Genomic DNA, 22,764 nt, shown 5'->3' with positions numbered 1-22,764 from the left:
ACTATTGTCTCACGGGTTATTTCGCAACACCAATTCGCTGCTTGTGCTTGTATAAGTTAGTGACTAAATGAGACCTTCTGGATTTTTGAAATGGCAGATCAGCAAGAGAATGGACTGCGGTTTACCTGGAAGGTTGCAGAGCGAAGCTGCAGAATGGACTGCGGTTTACCTGGAAGGTTGCAGAGCGAAGCTGCAGAATGGACTGCGGTTTACCTGGAAGGTTGCAGAGCGAAGCTGCAGGCCTTCTTGCATGTTCTGCTGCAGCTGGTTCTGGAGGCTGATCTTCTTCTCCTTGGTCTGGGCCGACACCGGGAAGGCTCGGATCACAACTTGTTCTCCCACTAGCAGACACACAGGGAAAGAATAGACTCTGGAAACCACAAAGTACTGGAAACACTGTTGAACGTTGAACAACACGTTGGAATCTTTATTTGCATTAAAGGACCACTTCACCACTTTTCAACCTATCTTCATATAATAGGTCCTCACTAATAATCATGATAAAATGGCATGATTTCTTTCTACTCAGTCTGTGTCTCATAGGATGGCTGTGGGCAGTTTAGATACCGTCTTCCAGTGACATCATCATTAGGCAGACTTTTTTTTAAACAAATGTTTAGATTTTAATTATCGTGAGAACGATGGCTTCCATTTTCACATTGCAACTTTTCAGGACTAGAAAGCCTGCAGTTTCTATTAGCTTGTATTCCCCATCGATGATGTCACTGGAAGACGGTTTCTAAACTGCCCACAGCCCTCCTATGAGACACAGACCGAGTAGAACAAAATTGCTCAATTTTTTCATGATTATTAGTGAGGACCTATTATAGTGGTCCTTTAACAGTCTGTGCTTTAAAGCCAGTCTTGGGGGAGAGAATCACCTAGTGCTCTGGTTCTCAAAGTGGGGTCTGGGGACCCCCAGGGGTCCTTGAGGGAGTTGTGTGGATCTCCTATCTCCTTTATCAATGTGGGGGTCCTTAACATGGATCTCCTCTCTCCTTTATCAATCTGGGGGTCCTTGACATGAAAGTTTGGGGACCACTGACCTAGTGCTCTGGTTCTCCACTTTCAGTTTAACCACTTTAACACAACAATACAACAGATATTTGAATATTGCCGATCTACAAGCTCACAACTCGCATTAATTTACGACACACTGTAAACTTGTAAATCTGCTATTTTCAAAATGATCTTGAAACTTACATTTTTTTTTAACTTGTATAGGTTTCCCACCTGTCAAAATATTTTCAGATGAGGGCCCAAATACATGACAAATACCAAATACCTTGACATGGAAAAAGGTTGGACAACCACTGACCTAGTGGATCATAATATTAATAATAATAACCACTGACCTAGTGGATCATAATATTAATAATAATAATAATAATAATAACCACTGACCTAGTGGATCATAATATTAATAATAATAATAACCACTGACCTAGTGGATCATAATATTAATAATAATAACCACTGACCTAGTGGATCATAATATTAATAATAATAACCACTGACCTAGTGGATCATAATATTAATAATAATAACCACTGACCTAGTGGATCATAATATTAATAATAATAACCACTGACCTAGTGGATCATAATAATAATAATAATAATAATAATAACCACTGACCTAGTGGATAATAATAATAATAATAATAACAACTGACCTAGTGGATCATAATAATAATAATAATAACCACTGACCTAGTGGATAATAATAATAATAATAACCACTGACCTAGTGGATCATAATAATAATAATAATAATAATAACCACTGACCTAGTGGATAATAATAATAATAATAATAACAACTGACCTAGTGGATCATAATAATAATAATAATAACCACTGACCTAGTGGATAATAATAATAATAATAACAACTGACCTAGTGGATCATAATAATAATAATAATAACCACTGACCTAGTGGATCATAATAATAATAATAATAACCACTGACCTAGTGGATCATAATAATAATAATAATAACCACTGACCTAGTGGATCATAATATTAATAATAATAATAACCACTGACCTAGTGGATAATAATAATAATAATAATAATAATAACCACTGACCTAGTGGATAATAATATTAATAATAATAACCACTGACCTAGTGGATCATAATAATAATAATAATAATAACCACTGACCTAGTGGATCATAATAATAATAATAATAATAATAATAACCACTGACCTAGTGGATCATAATATTAATAATAATAACCACTGACCTAGTGGATCATAATAATAATAATAATAACCACTGACCTAGTGGATCATAATAATAATAATAATAACCACTGACCTAGTGGATCATAATAATAATAATAATAACCACTGACCTAGTGGATCATAATATTAATAATAATAACCACTGACCTAGTGGATCATAATAATAATAATAATAACCACTGACCTAGTGGATCATAATAATAATAATAATAACCACTGACCTAGTGGATCATAATATTAATAATAATAACCACTGACCTAGTGGATCATAATAATAATAATAATAATAACCACTGACCTAGTGGATCATAATAATAATAATAATAATAACCACTGACCTAGTGGATCATAATAATAATAATAATAATAATAACCACTGACCTAGTGGATCATAATAATAATAATAATAATAATAATAATAACCACTGACCTAGTGGATCATAATATTAATAATAATAACCACTGACCTAGTGGATCATAATAATAATAATAATAACAACCACTGACCTAGTGGATCATAATATTAATAATAATAACCACTGACCTAGTGGATCATAATATTAATAATAATAACCACTGACCTAGTGGATCATAATAATAATAATAATAATAATAATAACCACTGACCTAGTGGATCATGATATTAATAATAATAATAACCACTGACCTAGTGGATCATAATAATAATAATAATAATAATAATAATAACCACTGACCTAGTGGATCATGATATTAATAATAATAATAACCACTGACCTAGTGGATCATAATAATAATAATAATAATAATAATAATAACCACTGACCTAGTGGATCATGATATTAATAATAATAATAACCACTGACCTAGTGGATCATAATAATAATAATAATAACCACTGACCTAGTGGATCATAATAATAATAATAATAATAATAATAATAACCACTGACCTAGTGGATCATAATAATAATAATAATAATAACCACTGACCTAGTGGATCATAATAATAATAATAATAATAATAATAACCACTGACCTAGTGGATCATAATAATAATAATAATAACCACTGACCTAGTGGATCATAATATTAATAATAATAATAACCACTGACCTAGTGGATCATAATAATAAGTTTGAAATGTCTAATTATTAGGTGTAACTATTTGCTACCTATCTACTTTATGCATGTAAACACCTAGTATTATTAAGTATGGTTCAAGTTTCTATCTATATAAGAAATACACTTTTATCAATTTAGAAATATTCTAGATCCCTTTTTAGTTTTTCAAAGAAAAATAAATCATTGATATGTGATGAAAAAAAAGGTATATAAACTGAATTAAAATATGTTATACAGTATAATTATTTTATTATTTATTGTAAATTGTCAATTGTTTTAAATGTATTTCATCTTGGACTATAGTGATATTAATACTAAATCTATGTATACATATACATATACTATATAGAGTATGTAGTTGTAAGTTGATTAGCGGTATACTGTGGTTACTTTGCGCCAAAAACCGTGCCAGCCAACCCGCCACTTGATGCGTATGCAAATAAAACAGCAGATTTGTGCCTGGTTTGCTGGGACCAGATTACATAAATGACCATATTTCTTACGTCATCATTGAGAGCTAGTCATACATATACACACCACGTACTCTGGTCCCAGCAGATCAGGCACAATTTGCTATTTTATTTTACTGATTATGTATATAGTATACGTATGACTAGCTCTAAATGATGACGTAAGACATATGGTCATTTATGTAATCTGGTCCCAGCAAACCAGGCACAAATTAGCTGTTTTATTCGCATACGCATCAAGTGGCGGGTCGGCTGGCACGGTGCACACAGACCGGGCGAAATTATTACTTGCGCGCTCTGCTTGCGCAAGTAATAATAATAACCACTGACCTAGTGGATCATAATAATATTAATAATAATAATAATAACCACTGACCTAGTGGATCATGAGGGGTGCCTTTGAAGATGATCCGGTATGTGGTGAGAAAGAGGGCGCCCTCTGCTGGCAGGATGTGTGGCCCCCCCAACAGGCCCCCCGTGGCCTCCTCCCGGCCGTCGGCGTCTAAAACCACCCGCAGGAACTCGGACACAAACTCCTCCCCCGGCAGCAGCGCCGGACGCAGGATCTTAGGCTGGTGTTGGAGAGAAGAGACAAATTGACCCGTTTTGATCTGAGACCTGATTCAAAAAAATGTCTTCTACATCCTGACAGTTTTCTGAAAAAGCTATGTTTCTATGTCAGTCGTTCTTTGGTTTTTCAAAAATAGCAGACCTACAAGCTCGTAGCGCGCCACTCGGTGGTGTGCTATGAGCTTGTAGATCTGCTATTTTTTCAATAGCTAAAGCATAACGTAATGCTAACACCAAAAGGGGTTCCTGCTCAAAATGGGCGGAGAATCTCATCAATACATTTGGAGCAGAACATGACATACAGTAACAGTACAGTATGGTGGTACAGTAGATGCTCATCACAAGTTGTATGAAACCAAATGGACATCTTGACATTTCTCAATATTTTTGCCCAGCAGTCAAAATACTCATCCTCCTCAATCACTTTCATCTTATAATAATATGGACTAATTCAGGAAGAAAAAACCTGCACAATGAATGGTCTTACTCAGAAGCATCAAGTTCAATTCTGTTAATTTTGTTGTTTAAAAAATGCTGCTGGGCAAGAGCATGGTTTCTACTGTACCCCCCAGGAATCAATATGATTAACCCATTATACTGTTAGAACCTACACACACAGACACAGACACAGACACAGACACACACACACACACACACACACACACACACACACACACACACACACACACACACACACACACACACACACACACACACACACACACACACACTCACACTCACACTCACACTCACACTCACACTCACACTCACACTCACACTCACACAGACACAGACACAGACACAGACACAGACACAGACACACACACAGACACACACACACACACAGACACACACACACACACACACACACACACACACACACACACACACACACACACACACACACACACACAGACACACAGACACACACACACACACACAGACACACACCTGATGACTTGCCAAGACAAAGCAAGAAATCATGCGATCAATCATCAAGACTGATTTGGGATTTGTGTAAAACGGATCTGTCCATTTAATTTATCATAAATTGGTCAATCATTGGTTTCCTAAGTATTGCAACAGACGGAAACTTCCTCATACTGTATGTGCATATCTGTAGAATTAGCATATCTGTAGAATTAGCCAACAAATTCCCAGAACATTTGCTTTCATCACATTTACAAAGAATTCAGCTCAGCATTCCTTGATTGTGTCACATACAGTATATAAATACATACAGTATACATTCTCAGAAGTAGTTTTTTCTTATTTTTTTTCCTGTATATTTTTGCAGCAATGGAAGTTAACCCCATAACCCTACTGTATAATGCTATTTAAATAAATAATTAAATTGGCCGATGTACAGGCTCAGGTTATTTGGGGGGGGGGGGGGGGTCTGCCCAAAATAAGAATTCCAGGGTTACATACGTAGAGCAGGCCACCTCTAAACTAATCAATCAATTCACATGTACAGTATGTTGAGAAAAGATGGAAGCCTGTGTTCTGTGCAATCTCTTCAGATCCTCCAAAGTCAGCAGAGCGATATTCAGTTGCATCGTCGTTACAAACAGAAACCTGGACATGCTAGATCAGTCCCAACATTCCTCAGCACAGTGAGCTCCCTGTCTGGGAGCGCCGAGGCTTGGCCAGAAGATAATAAGATTTGAATCTGGCCTTGAATCTGTCCTGTGTGGGACAGATTGGGGACCAGGACAGAGGAAGTCCCTCATCACCTCAACACAGCTTCCAGCTGCAGGGTCTCCTACAAGCAGTGTGTGTCACACAGCCATGTGTTACAATACATGTGTTCACACACAGCTGCTAACGTCGCCTTGCACGTTAACTCTGCCTCACAGCAAGAAGGAGTTTACATGTTCTCCCCATGTTCACATAGGTTCACGTTAACACTGCCTCACAGCGAGAAGGAGTTTACATGTTCTCCCCATGTTCACATAGGTTCACGTTAACACTGCCTCACAGCAAGAAGGAGTTTACATGTTCTCCCTATGTTCACGTTAACACTGCCTCACAGCAAGAAGGAGTTTACATGTTCTCCCCATGTTCACATAGGTTCACGTTAACACTGCCTCACAGCAAGAAGGAGTTTACATGTTCTCCCCATGTTCACATAGGTTAACACTGCCTCACAGCAAGAAGGAGTTTACATGTTCTCCCTATGTTCACATACATGTAGGTTAACACTGCCTCACAGCAAGAAGGAGTTTACATGTTCTCCCCATGTTCACATAGGTTCACGTTAACACTGCCTCACAGCAAGAAGGAGTCTACTTGTTCTCCCTATGTTCACATCCATGTAGGTTAACACTGCCTCACAGCAAGAAGGAGTTTACATGTTCTCCCTATGTTCACATCCATGTAGGTTAACACTGCCTCACAGCAAGAAGGAGTTTACATGTTCTCCCTATGTTCACATCCATGTAGGTTAACACTGCCTCACAGCAAGAAGGAGTTTACATGTTCTCCCTATGTTCACATCCATGTAGGTTAACACTGCCTCACAGCAAGAAGGAGTTTACATGTTCTCCCTGTGTTCACATCCATGTAGGTTAACACTGCCTCACAGCAAGAAGGAGTTTACATGTTCTCCCCATGTTCACGTTAACACTGCCTCACAGCAAGAAGGAGTTTGCATGTTCTCCCCATGTTCACGTTAACACTGCCTCACAGCAATAAGGAGTTTGCATGTTCTCCCCATGTTCACATAGGTTCACGTTAACACTGCCTCACAGCGAGGAGTTTACATGTTCTCCCCATGTTCACATAGGTTCACGTTAACACTGCCCCACAGCAAGAAGGAGTTTACATGTTCTCCCCATGTCACATAGGTTCACGTTAACACTGCCTCACAGCAAGAAGGAGTTTACATGTTCTCCCCATGTTCACATAGGTTCACATTAACACTGCCTCACAGCAAGAAGGAGTTTACATGTTCTCCCCATGTTCACGTTAACACTGCCTCACAGCAAGAAGGAGTTTACATGTTCTCCCCATGTTCACATAGGTTCCCTTCATGTGCTCTGGTTTCTTCCCACACCAAAAGGTGTGCATGTTAAGAAGATACTGCTGACCAGACCCTTGCGCTGGCGCTGCCCATTGCTCCGAATGGTTAGAATGGGTTAATTGAGGAGAACCAATTGCCCACAAGTATCATTACTATAATTATGATATCATTATCATAATTATTACCATCACCCAGTTCTATGGCCAGAGGCAATGTTGTCTACACACCACAGCAGTCAACATGCTACTTGCAGCCAGCAGCACACCAACGAATCTAAAGCTAAGCCTTCATACAGCAGCCCAAAGACCAAAGGCCAGGACAGACCGCTCACCATCACTCCCAGGATGCTCCCACGGCAGTACTGGCGTACGGCGTGTCTGTTTGTGTGAGAGCATTTTATTAAGTCCTGGCAGTCATGTTAAATAGGGGGAGTCATAAGGCTAGACTAAGGGGTAAAATATGAAATTTGTGATGGGCTGACAATAATTAATGAAAAAAGTACATGACTGGATAACAGGATAATGCTCTTATGCTCCTTGCATAAGAGGTACTGTAACGTGCCAGATAAAACACCCTCATGGCACTAGTCTGCTCACCTTCTGAATTGGAGGCAGCCTCCTGCTCTCCCTGTGCACAGCCTCCAACGTTTCCATCTGCATCGCTACGATGCCTGTGGGTTGACAGAGATTTAGCGCAGTGTTTTACATTCATACACATCCAGTGTTACATTGCATCTTACAAACATGCGTTAGCTAAGAACGTAACAGTGGAATATCTATATAATGAAACTATACATATAAACTATACTATGCTATACATATGTATGTACATATGTACTATATGTGCTATGACTACATACAATGCAATTATAGTGCTGTCTACATAACATGCTATAAGTCTGTATCAAATGCTATCTAAGTCTACAGAAATGCTATCTAAGGGGGTAGGGTAAGTGCTACGGGCCATGATGGAGTCTGAAAAGGTGGGTTTTCAGACTACGGCGGAAGATTGGGAGTGATGCTGCAGTTCACACATCCAGCATTTTTTTGGGCCCAACAAATAATTAGAAAGAAGAAAAAACTTGAACAATAAAGTGTTGTACCCTTCCCTTTTGTTCTTCTTTTCTTTATGGTTATTTGTTCGGCCCAAAAGATGTGTTTATTGTCATGATTTGAATAAACCACAGTCTATATTATATTTACAGATTTCAAAGGGTAGCTCCCATGTCAGCTCAGGGGTCTGTGCTACTACAGTATGTGCTTAGATTAGAATAAGACATATCCAATTTAGTATGAGCTTCGTTTGGACGGAGTTTGAGGTGAAAAGCGTTACCATGCATAGCTGAGAGAAATAGGACAGCGACAGAGTGTGATGTCATCAGCTGAGTACAGTAAGAGCACTACAGTACCTGGGATCATGCTGTGCTACAGTAAGAGTACTGTACAGTACCTGGGATCATGCTGTGCTACAGTAAGAGTACTGTACAGTACCTGGGATCATGCTGTGCTACAGTAAGAGTACAACCGTACCTGGGATCATGCTGTGCTACAGTAAGAGTACTGTACAGTACCTGGGATCATGCTGTGCTACAGTAAGAGTACTGTACAGTACCTGGGATCATGCTGTGCTACAGTAAGAGTACTGTACAGTACCTGGGATCATGCTGTGCTACAGTAAGAGTACTGTACAGTACCTGGGATCATGCTGTGCTACAGTAAGGTCACATTCTCACCTAATACTTCGGTAGACGCAGATCCGTATGGGCGGGGAAATGGAATTCTTGCATATTTAATTGGCTGGGGTTTGCCTTCACACTGTCATTCGCAGCAAAACGCAGCAGGGGGGACCTTTATCAATGTGTTCCATTCATAAACTATAGCCTACACAGTGAAATCTATGGTGATAAAATTACACTCATAACGTGCATGTGTCGTGCCGTCTGGGACCCCCCCCTCTCTCTCTCTCTACGCACGCAGCCGCCACACACTGTTCTTTTGGGCATGCAGCACAGCGCTGAATGAGTGCACTGATATAACTCCCCAGTCCCACACAGTGACAGCACTCCATGTTTACGGCACGCACAGACAGACAGACAGAATATTATGTAGGCTATAATACACTGCAGTGTTTTTATGTGTTTTCTTAAGCAATTGATTAATGTAGCCTACACGTCCTCATTTCGATTCAGTCTCCTTATTCGACCACGTCTATCCACAGTAACGGGACATCTTTGCGCTGCGTAAAATATGCCTTAACCGTCTCCAACTGTGTTCAGCTCCTCACCCGCCACATTATGTTTGCTTCATTTCCTTTATTTACTGCGGATTGCATTCACACCTGCACCGAATCGTAGTCAAGTGCGATTCGAAGCGAAGCGAAACCCACGTTTTTGGGCGGAGTAAAATGTGGTTATTTGCTGCGCATTAGGATTCGAATGAGCCTTCACACCTGCCAAACGAAGCGCACTTTCTGACAATGCGCAGCAGGATTCGTTTTAATCGCAGCAAAGCTCTCTGGTATGAATGCGACCTAAGAGTACTGTACAGTACCTGGGATCATGCTGTGCTACAGTAAGAGTACTGTACAGTACCTGGGATCATGCTGTGCTACAGTAAGAGTACTGTACAGTACCTGGGATCATGCTGTGCTACAGTAAGAGTACTGTACAGTACCTGGGATCATGCTGTGCTACAGTAAGAGTACAACCGTACCTGGGATCATGCTGTGGAGACTCTTGATGTGGTCCTGGGTCACGCCGCTCTCAGTGCACACCTTGTCGATGAAGCGGGCGATGAACCTGACCACAGAGTTGGCCACGTCGCTGGTTTCAGAGTCCTCGAAGCCGCTCTCTGTGTCAAAGCTCTCTGCCACACTGCCCGCAATGCTGCACAACACACACAGTACAGTACAGTCACACACACATGAATCAATGCTGCACAACACACACAGTACAGTACAGTCACACAGACATGAATCAATGCTGCACAACACACACAGTACAGTACAGTTACACAGACATGAATCAGTCAATACGGAGCAGTGAGGTGATTGATAGGCACATGGAGTGTTGTCTCAGTAAGGTGATTGATAGGTGATTGATAGTGTTGTCTCAGTAAGGTGATTGATAGGTGATTGATAGTGTTGTCTCAGTAAGGTGATTGATAGGTGATTGATAGGTGATTGATAGTGTTGTCTCAGTAAGGTGATTGATAGGCACATGGAGTGTTGTCTCAGTAAGGTGATTGATAGGTGATTGATAGTGTTGTCTCAGTAAGGTGATAGATAGGTGATTGATAGTGTTGTCTCAGTAAGGTGATTGATAGGTGATTGATAGTGTTGTCTCAGTAAGGTGATTGATAGGTGATTGATAGTGTTGTCTCAGTAAGGTGATTGATAGGTGATTGATAGTGTTGTCTCAGTAAGGTGATTGATAGGTGATTGATAGTGTTGTCTCAGTAAGGTGATTGATAGCTGATTGATAGTGTTGTCTCAGTAAGGTGATTGATAGGTGATTGATAGTGTTGTCTCAGTAAGGTGATTGATAGGTGATTGATAGTGTTGTCTCAGTAAGGTGATTGATAGGTGATTGATAGTGTTGTCTCAGTAAGGTGATTGATAGGTGATTGATAGTGTTGTCTCAGTAAGGTGATTGATAGGTGATTGATAGTGTTGTCTCAGTAAGGTGATTGATAGGTGATTGATAGTGTTGTCTCAGTAAGGTGATTGATAGGTGATTGATAGTGTTGTCTCAGTAAGGTGATTGATAGGTGATTGATAGTGTTGTCTCAGTAAGGTGATTGATAGGTGATTGATAGTGTTGTCTCAGTAAGGTGATTGATAGGTGATTGATAGGTGATTGATAGTGTTGTCTCAGTAAGGTGATTGATAGGTGATTGATAGTGTTGTCTCAGTAAGGTGATTGATAGGTGATTGATAGTGTTGTCTCAGTAAGGTGATTGATAGGTGATTGATAGGTGATTGATAGTGTTGTCTCAGTAAGGTGATTGATAGGTGATTGATAGTGTTGTCTCAGTAAGGTGATTGATAGGTGATTGATAGTGTTGTCTCAGTAAGGTGATTGATAGGTGATTGATAGTGTTGTCTCAGTAAGGTGATTGATAGCTGATTGATAGTGTTGTCTCAGTAAGGTGATTGATAGGTGATTGATAGGTGACAGGTGATTGATAGTGTTGTCTCAGTAAGCTAAGCTGTGAGTAGACAGAGGAGATGTTAAGATTTATTACATGCCACGGCTTGGCTGAACGCTCCCTCCTGATCGCTCATTGGCTGAACGCTCCCTCCTGATCGCCCAATCACAGCGATCTGCAGTCTGTTATTTCTTGATAACAGACCAATGGAAGTGTAAACTTGTAAGCTAATAAAGCTTACTTAATGGAGTAATTGTTAAGTAGCCATGAAATAATTGGGGATAATATACAGCTTTGTGTCGTATTGGTCCTGCTCCAGCTGAATGTCAACTATTACGCAAAGTAGGCTAATCTTCAGTAAGGTTTACGTCGCTACACTATGCACGCAGAGCCAAAGCTAGAATTAAACAGACTATTTATTTTAGCGGAAGCTTTTAAATACTATATATATATATATATATATATACTGTATAGGGCCGGGACTTTAACGGTCTCAGGCTGAGGAAGGTCGCAAGACCGAAACGTTGCTTCTTAAATAAATGCTCTGAACCCAGCAAGTGGCGGTGTGCGGGTGTCTATCCTTTCCACTGTGTAGTTTATGAATTATTGAACACATTGTCACACATTGTCAGTGACAAATTCTGACAATGCCCGAGTAATGCCAGCAGACTGGCCCAACATGTCAGGATAAATCACTGTTCTATTGGCCACACAGTATGTTTCATACAAGACAACATACAGGACATATGCATAGAAATCAATGAGTTGTAGTTCCTTACAACAAATATAGAAACAAAATTAACTATACAAATATTGTCCCAGGGTAAATGTGTATATTTGGGAATACATTTAGAAATTTGGTATATGAACATTTGGCTGTGAATATTCTGCAAAGCTCTCTTGTCTAATATAATATTTCCTGCAGGAAATCCACCGGTGACTGGCTAGTGCTACCGTGGAGCAATAATCACAGATAATCCAGAAATGAATCCTTGGCTCCTTCACCACCTCCGTTTCTAAAGAAAAGCCCAGGTTTGGCTCATTTTGCCGAAATCCCTTTCACTTCTATTTTCTTTGGTCTCTTGTCGAGCGGAAAGTTGACAACAGCCTTGCAGGTTTTAAACGTCCAAAGTGAAGTAGTATGTAAGCGTTACTCCAGAGTGTGGTCGTAGGACAACATAAACCCACAGAACGGATGTGGGCTGCATTATGGAAGGAAGAGCTGTGTTGCATTTGGCTTTAATCGCAGCGTATCGTGTACACTGTGACCAACGCCACATCCACCCACACACCAATCATCACCTTATTACTCCCAAATCAACAACTCGAGGCTTTCTCCTCCAGATAAATGCTGTGATCCTTACAAACCTTACAAAACAGGTTTTGTAAGGTCAAAATGATGATTTATAAGAACGACAGGTTACATTTTAAGCACTATAACCCCTCTGTGCCAAGACGTTACGATAGAAACGCTGGCCACTGGTCTGCGTTTCTATTGTAGTGTACTGGCATGGATTGTGTTAAAATAATTATCATTTTCTTTTTGCTTCTACGGGCCGACGGCATGGAACAAACTCCCACTGTACCTTCGACAGGCAGCCTCTGTAGACATTTTTAAAGCACAGCTCAAGACCCACTTCTACAGCCTTGCTTTTAATTGATATTTTATTTTTTGTTATTCATATCCTCACTGTATTGCATTACTGCTTGTTTTTGAGTGGTGCAACCACTCCTACAACCAGGAATGTCTGTGTGTATCATGTACACATGCCTGCATTTCATGTCATGAAAGGTGCTATACAAATAAAGTTTTATTATTATTATTTTCGGCCAAATACAATGAGACTGAGCGTTGGGGGGTGCGGGGGTCAGCTAGGTCAGGAGGTAACAGGGGGTGCGGGGGTCAGCTAGGTCAGGAGGTAACAGGGGGTGCGGGGGTCAGCTAGGTCAGGAGGTAACAGGGGGTGTGGGGCAGAAACCTTTGGGGACCGCTGCCGTACAGTTACAGTAACACATTCCCATTACGTGTTGCATCATGCTCCCATTATCATCCTGACCTGTTGGTGACGATGCTGTTGCTGCCGCTCTCCCAGTCGTGAACGGGTGCGTTGCGGAGGAGCCTGACCTTGGAGGTGTCCAGGGGAACCAGCAGATAGACCATCAGGCTGGCGTAGTGGATGGCCTGGCTGAACACCGTGCTCTCCTCGTTCTTCACCAGCTCCAGCTGCTTCTCCTTGCTGAGGCTGGGCCACGCACGGAGCTGCTCTGCTGCCAGGTCCATGGCCGTGTGCTCTCCTCCGTCTCCTCCGCTGGCCGGGAGCAGAGGAGCATGGTCCTATGGGAGGAGAAACAACAAGACAACATGAATAACCCATTCTGACCTGTGATCAGATTCATACGAGGTTTCCACTGGACACACACTGGTCTGATTAAAGTCTAACCCATTTATTTTTTATATATATAGCCTTGAAGGGATCAATCGCTACCCCCGAAACACAAATAGAGGAAACAGTTGTAGAAATAATGGCGAATTGATTTGATGTGGTTTCACCCTGCAGACCCAGCCCCACACAGTGGGTTGAAATAGACAAGAGGGAGGCATATTACTGTATATATACAGTAATTGCTGGGTCTACGGCGCAATTACCTTGATCCTTGCAGTGATGCTGACTTTCTCCTCCGCAGCGGTGAGATACAGAGCTCGGATCTGGCTCTGGACCTCGCTGTAGAACGTAGCCTCCCAGAACTGCTGGTTGGTCCAGATGGGATGGTCCTGGACACACGTGTAGGCAAACTGGTTCACACCGGGGGCCAGTTTCTGTTAAAGACATGAGAGGAATGACACAATCAGAACACAAAATGGTTCACACCGGGGGCCAGTTTCTGTTAAAGACATGAGAGGAATGACACAATCAGAAAACAAACTGGTTCACACCGGGGGCCAGTTTCTGTTAAAGACATGAGAGGAATGACACAATCAGAAAACAAACTGGTTCACACCGGGGGCCAGTTTCTGTTAAAGACATGAGAGGAATGACACAATCAGAACACAAACTGGTTCACACCAGGGGCCAGTTTCTGTTAAAGACATGAGAGAAATGACACAATCACTAAACAAACTGGTTCAAACCGGGGGTCAGTTTCTGTTAAAGACATGAGAGGAATGACACAATCAGAAAACAAACTGGTTCACACCGGGGGCCAGTTTCTGTTAAAGACATGAGAGGAATGACAATCAGAACACAAACTGGTTCACACCGGGGGCCAGTTTCTGTTAAAGACATGAGAGGAATGACACAATCAGAATAAACAAATATATAAGCCTTTTAAAACAACAGCATCTGGCCAACTGGATATCGCTTCATGAGTATCGACACTCTGGGACAGGAGTCACAGGACTGCATTGAGTGACATTTACTGTATTAAACCAGTCTGTTAAAAATCGGGAAAACAACACAGACCTGCAAATATTTCAAGTGAATTCAATCTTTAAGTTTCCGGTCATATTATGTTTTCAACAACTAACCCAAACCAAGGCCACTCCCTCTTTCTCTGTCTTCATTTTGAAGTCCCAGTTCTGCCCCGGTTCGCATTGACGAGTAAAGCACCTGCTGTCTGCAAAAAATACCTCTAAACATGCCAGTGCTCGGCTAAAGCCAATAAAGCTACTACAGTTCCTGTACTGCAAGATTTTGGAGGCAAAAACATAAACACCGCAGAGCAAAGTGCCAACAATTTATAAATGACCACTGACTGACCAGCCATGAACACCTATCCACAACCAAGTATCCCCCCTTCTGAAGTCAAATATTCTGTTAAGTCTGTTATTAGATTAGTTTCAGATTTTTTCCCTCTGAGCCTGATGCAATAAAACACAGTTCTTTCCATTTTGACCTTACAGTTTGAATGATCAGTAGCAGCCAAGATATTGTAATTATACTAGATAATTAAACCAAAAACGGCTCATTTCCCCAGAGGCTTAAAGGAGAATTCCATACTAAAAGGCTTTCTTACCTTTCTTTGTAGTCGTTACGTCCCCACCAAAGAGGTCCAGGTGTTATTTTGTGCAAAAGCTCCTTATTGGCTATTTCCCCTACCATAAGCCCTAAATTAATTGCATTGAGTGGGAATTGAATGGGGCTATGGGGCGTTGTGCTAATTCGCTTATTTCCATCGCTCAATTTCTTTTTGTATATATCCTCTCTTCATAATGTAAATAATATCCCAAGCGGCACACTTTACTACTTACTGTATTTCGATGGAAATAAGAGAATTAGCACAACACCCTATAGCCCCATTCAATTCAATGCAATTCATTGAGGGCTTATGGGTTATGGTAGGGGAAATAGCCAATAAGGAGTTTTTGCACAAAAAACACCTGGACCTCTACAAAGAAAGGTAAGAACGCCTTCTAGCATGGAATTCTCCTTTAAGGTGACTTCAAGGGGGTCAAAGCAAATAGAAACCCTTGGTGTTGGACAGCAGAGTAGATCTATACATTCTATCCACTCGTAGAAAAGATGGCCTCAGCCAATATGCAGCTGTTTTTGGCATCCATTATATGGTCTCTGTCTGACATTTACTATGGCATGGTGTGCTACAACTAGAGCCTAGAATTGGCTGCAGTCGGAGGGTTTTATTGGGAAATGTACGTGAAACACCTCAAACATCTGCTAAATCTACACAATATGCTATACTATACCATAATAATACCACCATGTGGGACAACATCATTTTCCTCTTCTTTAGAGGGGGGGGGGGGGGGGGGGGGATTATAGTACTTCCAGAAAAAAAAAAAGATTCTGCAGATTGTCATGACTTTTCAAGATGTTCAAGAAAGATTTTTGAGGGGCTACGCACAGCTTTGTGTGTCTGTGTGTCAATAGAACGTTATGTGTTCATTTGATTGGCTGAGCACGGAATGTGATGATGTATGATTATAAGAGCGCCCCTAACTTCACACGAGTGTTGATCATTTTAGATTTGAATTATCGCGAGAACGATGGCTTCCATTATCGCATTGGAACTTCTCAGGAATTCAATTGACGTGCTGGTGTTCTGTTTTGTAATGAGCCGCTAACATCCCGGGTTTTGATCAAACACCTCAATCTGAGAAAGGGCTCAGAGACGAGATCGCTGTTGTCACAGAAGTCTTTGGCCGTGGCCATCTTGGTTAGGGCACTGTGTCAGTTTACTGCTAACTATAGTAACCGCAAGCTAAGCTTTCATAATTAATAATAACCTAATAACTCGTCCAAACTTGTCCATGGCAGTATGTGACTTTGGCAGTAAAAGAGGTATACTAGTGTACTTATGTAGTGTAACCTGTAATCAGCTCAGTGGCCTTGTGGTTAAGAGCGTCCGCTCTAAACTGAGAGGTCAAGATTCGATACCCATCCAGATTAAACCAAAGACTGTAAAAATGGGACCCAATGCCTCCCTGCTTGGCACTCAGCATCAAGGGTTGGATTTGGGGGTTCAAATGGGACCCAATGCCTCCCTGCTTGGCACTCAGCATCAAGGGTTGGATTTGGGGGGTTAAATGGGACCCAATGCCTCCCTGCTTGGCACTCAGCATCAAGGGTTGGATTTGGGGGGTTAAATGGGACCAAATGCCTCCCTGCTTGGCACTCAGCATCAAGGGTTGGATTTGGGGGGTTAAATGGGACCAAATGCCTCCCTGCTTGGCACTCAGCATCAAGGGTTGGATTTGGGGGGTTAGATCAACTACAAATGATTCCCGAGCGCGTCACGGCTGCGGCTCACCGCTCCAAGTCTCACAATGTATGTGACAAAAAATTAACCCTATCCCCTCCAGCACCAGGATGGTGTGTGTTCTGCCCATGATGTCATGTGTGTGGCCAAGTCTATGGACCTTGTATGACTAACTGTCTTCCGTACATCAAAGACAATTGCAAATGACGTACAGGTGGGTGACTTCATCATCATACACGTTCATCATGACAAAAGGTGTTCTTTTAGGGTCGCTATCCCCTCCAACGTCTGGCTTTCATAAATTAGGTCATGTGGCAAAACAAGTCTATGAACTTTTAACTGCTTTAAGCAATGACGTCATGTAGCAGCCACAGTGGGTGCCCTTCACTTCACACGTGTGAATTTTAAGGGGCGCTATAGCGCCCCTTCTATAAACAGCTTTTGTCCCCACAGCAGCTTCCAATGAGACCCTTGACCAGGTGGAGGGCAGCAGTGTATCTCTAACTGATCCTGGGTCAGACCCTTGACCAGGTGGAGGGCAGCAGTGTATCTCTATAACTGATCCTGGGTCAGACCCATGCAAAGGAATAACCTCCTTTCCTGTAAACTATTATACAAATCCCCCAATCTAAAGAGCTTGTGCTGTGTAAACAGTTTGCCTTCCGATGAACAACACACGTACTGCTGGATCTCTGCCTCGCCGTATATCATAAAGGAATTAGGGAGTCTGACGTTAATGTTGCCTCATTTAGATAACCCATTTTCTCAACACCGACAGAAATGCTTACATTAGCTATCACCAGAGGAACGCTGTGTACTTAGTTACATTAGCTCACTGACATCGGAGGATGGGAATCTAGTCGTAGCAGGCTTGGGTTGACAAGACAAAGACATACAAGCTTGAAAGTATGCCGTAGTGCAGCTTCAAGCTGCATGGCAGAGGTCAGGCTAATAGACTTTGAGATTACTCAGACAGATCCAAACGACCAGACTGAATGAGGTCTAGTGTAAAGGATGGAGTATGAAACATGGTCATAAATAAACTCAAGACAAACAAGCAGAGGAACTGTTGTCTTTTGGATAGCGGTGTCACGTCTCTCTCCTCCCGAGCGCTTCTCAGCAGACGGGCTATGCGTGTGTGTGCTCGTTTTTCTCCATCCAAAATAATCAGCCCGACTGATCCTGTTGTCTGCCTTGTGAGATATGTGTGCAGGTCAAGTTGACCGCGGTCAGCTCGGCCCTGTTCTGTAGTGATAATACAGGGAGCTTTAGCTCCAGAGACTATAAGAGATGCATAAAAACTAAAAAGACAGATGGATGAGGAGGATGGAAACAAACAGACAGACAGACAGGGGGAACGAAGGGAAAGAGGAAAGGAGAAGAGGGAAGGAAAGATGTGGACATGAGGGGAAGGAAGGGAGGGAGGGAGGGAGGGAGGGAGAGAAAGCCCTATCGGAGACCAGTATGACAGTGTGACTGGCCCAGTGGAGAAGAAGAATGCAGGGGTTGAGACCAGGGAGAAAAACAAGCATTGAAACCACAAGGCGAAACAGACAAAAGTGAATGCCTTGTTAAGGGTCAAAGGATCCGAGGCCAGTGGGCGTCCTTCCTGGGTCACGATCTCAGAGATCAAAACATGACTCCAGGACGATCGACTGCTTTGAAACGACGGCAAGTCAAACTGTACAGCATCATGCTGTACAGTTATGACGGCAAGTCAAACTGTACAGCATCATGCTGTACAGTTATGATCGGTTACCAATAGAGGGTAAAGCATGACATCATACCCGGAAGATATGCGGTAATGCTTACTTTCTGGCCATGACAGCCCATACATCCAAACAGAAAAGTCCGATCTGATTGCATTAAACAACGTTAAATGACATTAACCCATTTAGGCCTGACGTCGAAATAAGAAAAACGTTCGCTCTGAAAGAATATATATTCAAAGATTTGTGCCGCATTTACGATTTTTCAAAAATAGCCGACCTACAAGCTCGTAGCGCGCCACTCGATCGTAGATTGTAGATCTTCTATTTTTCAATAGCTAAAGTATAACATGATGCTTAGTTAAAACACCAGAATTTGCCACTCGATTTGCCATTCACTTTATGCATGTGCATACCCTCTACTGTATATTCATAAGAAAGGAGAGAGGACAGAGAAAATGTATGTCATCATTACAAAAAAATTATGAGCACATGTGCTGCTTGCTTGAACTGTATCTAAAGGGTTAGAGATCCTTAATTGATGTGTCACCATGAGACAAAAACATTTACAAATGTACAAGAAAAAACTAGTCTGAGTCTGCAGGGAACGCCGTCCTGACCTGTGCACCATCCATCTTTTTATTGCATGCGTTTCTACATGAGTCAGTGAGGAACACTATCCTGAGAATGCAGAGATGTCTCCTTCCAAAACATCGTGTTTACAACGATGACTCCAGTAAAACAAACACGGTGTAAAGAAACATGTCGAAAGCCGATGAATAAACAAGTCCATCATGGCATCCATATGCCACGGCTGTGTCGATGCACAGTGCACGGCTGACAATAAATGTCCTACAAAGCTAAGTAAACAGACAAAACTAGATGTCTCAGAGGTATACAAGGGTCACCCAGTAGATCATTTGCCTCCCCGGGAACACAGTGTAACACAGTTTGACAAGGCAAACTGTCAAATCCCTCCATGCATAAACTGTGGCACAAAGAATGCAAACAGCAAAGTGTTTTTGGCCGCGTACGTCATGTAAGCTTTGGGCTTTTATTTTGACTCGCTGCTGTCTGTGTCCAATTTGTGATTCCCCCCCCCTTGAAGCCGACGGTCAGGAAGGCATGGATCCTTTTGCTGTGGTGGTGATACTATTCAAATGGAGCCACGAGAGGTCAAACACGACACCAAAGGGTACAATAACACCGAGTCACCTGTTGAAATCAGGGCTCACTAGATAATAAATGCCAGAGGTACGGTTATAATAAGGTATCACAACACAATGCAAAACGTCTGTCTCTGTAAGAGACGCTACAAAGGTTGCATGGGATTTAGGTAAACTTTAGCGAGTGAGGCCGACTGTGACTGGCATGCAGAATACAGTAACTCCTGACAAACGGTTCATAAGCGATGACAACTCTGGCTGCATTGAGGCACAAATCTCCCGCTGTCTGAAGCATTAGTATAATGTCTATCATATCTGGTATTACAAACCCCACGAGAGAGAGGCCTGTGAAATAGGGGAAAACAACAGATCGAATAAAAAAAGAAATGTGGGTCATTAATAATAGCTCTTCAATTTCAACATTTTCTGTCTCTTTCCAGCATCCTGTCTCTCTAGTTACTCAGACTATGGGAGCAGGCTGGTTCACTGCATCATGGGTGCTTCCCACGTTCTGGGACTCAGAGACTGGAGGGCCATGGGGAGATGGTAGCTCTTTGACCATCAACACACAGTGCAGGCTTTGCCAAACCCTGGCCAAGGAACCCAAACAAGGACTTGACCAATGTCTGACTCCTAACATACTGTTGACACTCTTGCATGGGCAGTGGAGGAAAACGCTGTTTATCCAAAGTTTGGTATGCGACCTGGGGTAATGTTTAATGTTGTTGTTGACTGGCTGCACATACCACTAAAATAAATCAGAATGATAGTAACGATTCTAATCTTGTGGATCTCTGGAGCCACATGGGAACAGCATGGGATCTCTGACTTCATGTGGCTAGCCTGTGACGTCAGTGTGTGTGTGTGTGTGTGTGTGTGTGTGTGTGTGTGTGTGTGTGTGTCATCCTGTAATATGATGCTGGGTATCAATGTTGTTTCTGGCTCTCTAGAAGAGTGACAGTTTCCTTTTAACGTCACAGAAATGAAGAGAACAAACTTTGGAGTGTGTGTTGCCTTAGTTGGTTTGTATTTATGCTGCTGTGTGTAAATACATTACATAACTGTATGTAAAATTCCCAGCCAAATAGAAATCTCCTAACATTTAAAGGACAGTATGGGAGGGAAACAGACATGGTGCTAGAGTCAATAATCCTTCACAACTACTTGACTCTGATTAAGGTGGACAGTTATTGGGGAAAACCATAAAGAAACTTCCAAAATACCTCCTAAATTAGACAATATGAAAGTGATGGTGTCGATTTATACAAATGCCCTCTAATGTAAGATGATATGTTTCCACAAGAACGAACTTGAAAGAAGAAAAACAAATTTCAAAGTTCAATTCAATGTTTTTTGGGGGTAAATTGAACGAGGAGCCAGGCTTCTCTTCTCCCTCTACAGCGTCTTCTTAGTAATGGCCGGCCAAAACTCTCACAGTATCTGAGGACAGTTGGGTGAAAAACACACTCCGTGATCTAACGCCGCCTTTATCTAGTGCCAGGCATGCGATGACCAGCCTAATTACACCGACAGGGGTCCAAACTCAACACAGCATGACAATCAGTGCTGTAGGTCACGGCCAAATGCAAACGCTAATAACATGACTGGCCTCCTGGACATGGTATAGACTGATACCAGCTGTGATATGACAATACTTTGGTAACATAAGCTCTTTGATGAGTTCATGAGATACTGAAATCAACTTGTCCATCTAAGCTAATATTTTGTTTTTTTGGCATTTCTTTATTATGATAGATACAGTGCAGTGCGAAGAGAAAGGAAGAGAGGCCGGTGACATGCAGCAAAGAGCCTTGGCTCTTTTTCTGATTCTAACTCGCGCCAGCTGTGAGACGGACTTTAGCTTGACTTACTGTATAATATAGTATGTGCTCTTACTCTGTGATCCACCGGGGTGCCCCAGGTGGCTGATTATTTCAGCTTATGGTTATCTTAATGCAAACCACTCAAAATTAGAGACATGGGGCCTGATTCATTAACGCGTTTCCGCTGATATATTGCCGTGACGCTGGCGGAAAGGCATTTACGTGGATTTCCCACATTAATTTGGAATTCATGGAAATGGCCGTGAACTTGACGCTGTCTTTGGTTGGTCGGAAATTCCGCTAAATGCTACGGGAGCTCTTTAGGTGGAGGAGAAATTTGCGGAAGCATACACTAGCGTATAGATTTATTCAGAAGGCTTTAGTCTTCATGCTGAATCAATAAATTGTTCCCAAATCTCAGATAAAATATGTAGGCATGTGTCCCCAACATATTGGTCGTTCAGCACATAAAAAAACGATATATATATATAAAAGCCGAGTGCACTTGTATGCCTAAATGCATGCATTCTAGAGGCAAGTTAGCCTATAGAGTCCCATAAGGAAACTGCCCCTGCAAGCCCCGACACCTTTTATTTTATTTATTAGGATATTTCTATAGCATGCCATGCGCGATTGCGCTGCTCACTTGACAGCCTTCTCTAGGCTACTCGCAGTGCAACGCGTTGTGAGCTTGTAGATCGGCTCTCGCGGACTGCATGTTAAAAAACAAACTCACAATTATAATAAGAACATAGGCCTACACTTATCTGCATTTTGCACTGT

At 41.8% G+C, this 22,764-nt stretch overlaps 1 protein-coding gene across 1 annotated transcript in view; it reads right to left on the bottom strand.

The window, feature by feature from the left end:
* sbf2 (SET binding factor 2) overlaps positions 1 to 22,764 on the bottom strand; it is a 192,697-nt gene that overhangs the window by 44,780 nt on the left and 125,153 nt on the right. Inside the window, exons 18-23 of the mRNA XM_083794214.1 lie at positions 14,216 to 14,386; positions 13,626 to 13,903; positions 10,132 to 10,304; positions 8,017 to 8,090; positions 4,202 to 4,397; positions 214 to 341 (exon numbers count right to left, since the gene is read on the bottom strand). Of these exons, the coding sequence (XP_083650340.1) occupies positions 214 to 341; positions 4,202 to 4,397; positions 8,017 to 8,090; positions 10,132 to 10,304; positions 13,626 to 13,903; positions 14,216 to 14,386 (1,020 nt within the window). The remainder of the gene's footprint in view (positions 1 to 213; positions 342 to 4,201; positions 4,398 to 8,016; positions 8,091 to 10,131; positions 10,305 to 13,625; positions 13,904 to 14,215; positions 14,387 to 22,764) is intronic.

The sequence above is a fragment of the Protomyctophum parallelum genome (genome assembly GCF_964188405.1).
Source record: "Protomyctophum parallelum genome assembly, chromosome: 2".
Lineage (NCBI taxonomy): Eukaryota > Metazoa > Chordata > Actinopteri > Myctophiformes > Myctophidae > Protomyctophum > Protomyctophum parallelum.
This window is presented reverse-complemented; position numbering and strand designations above follow the sequence as displayed.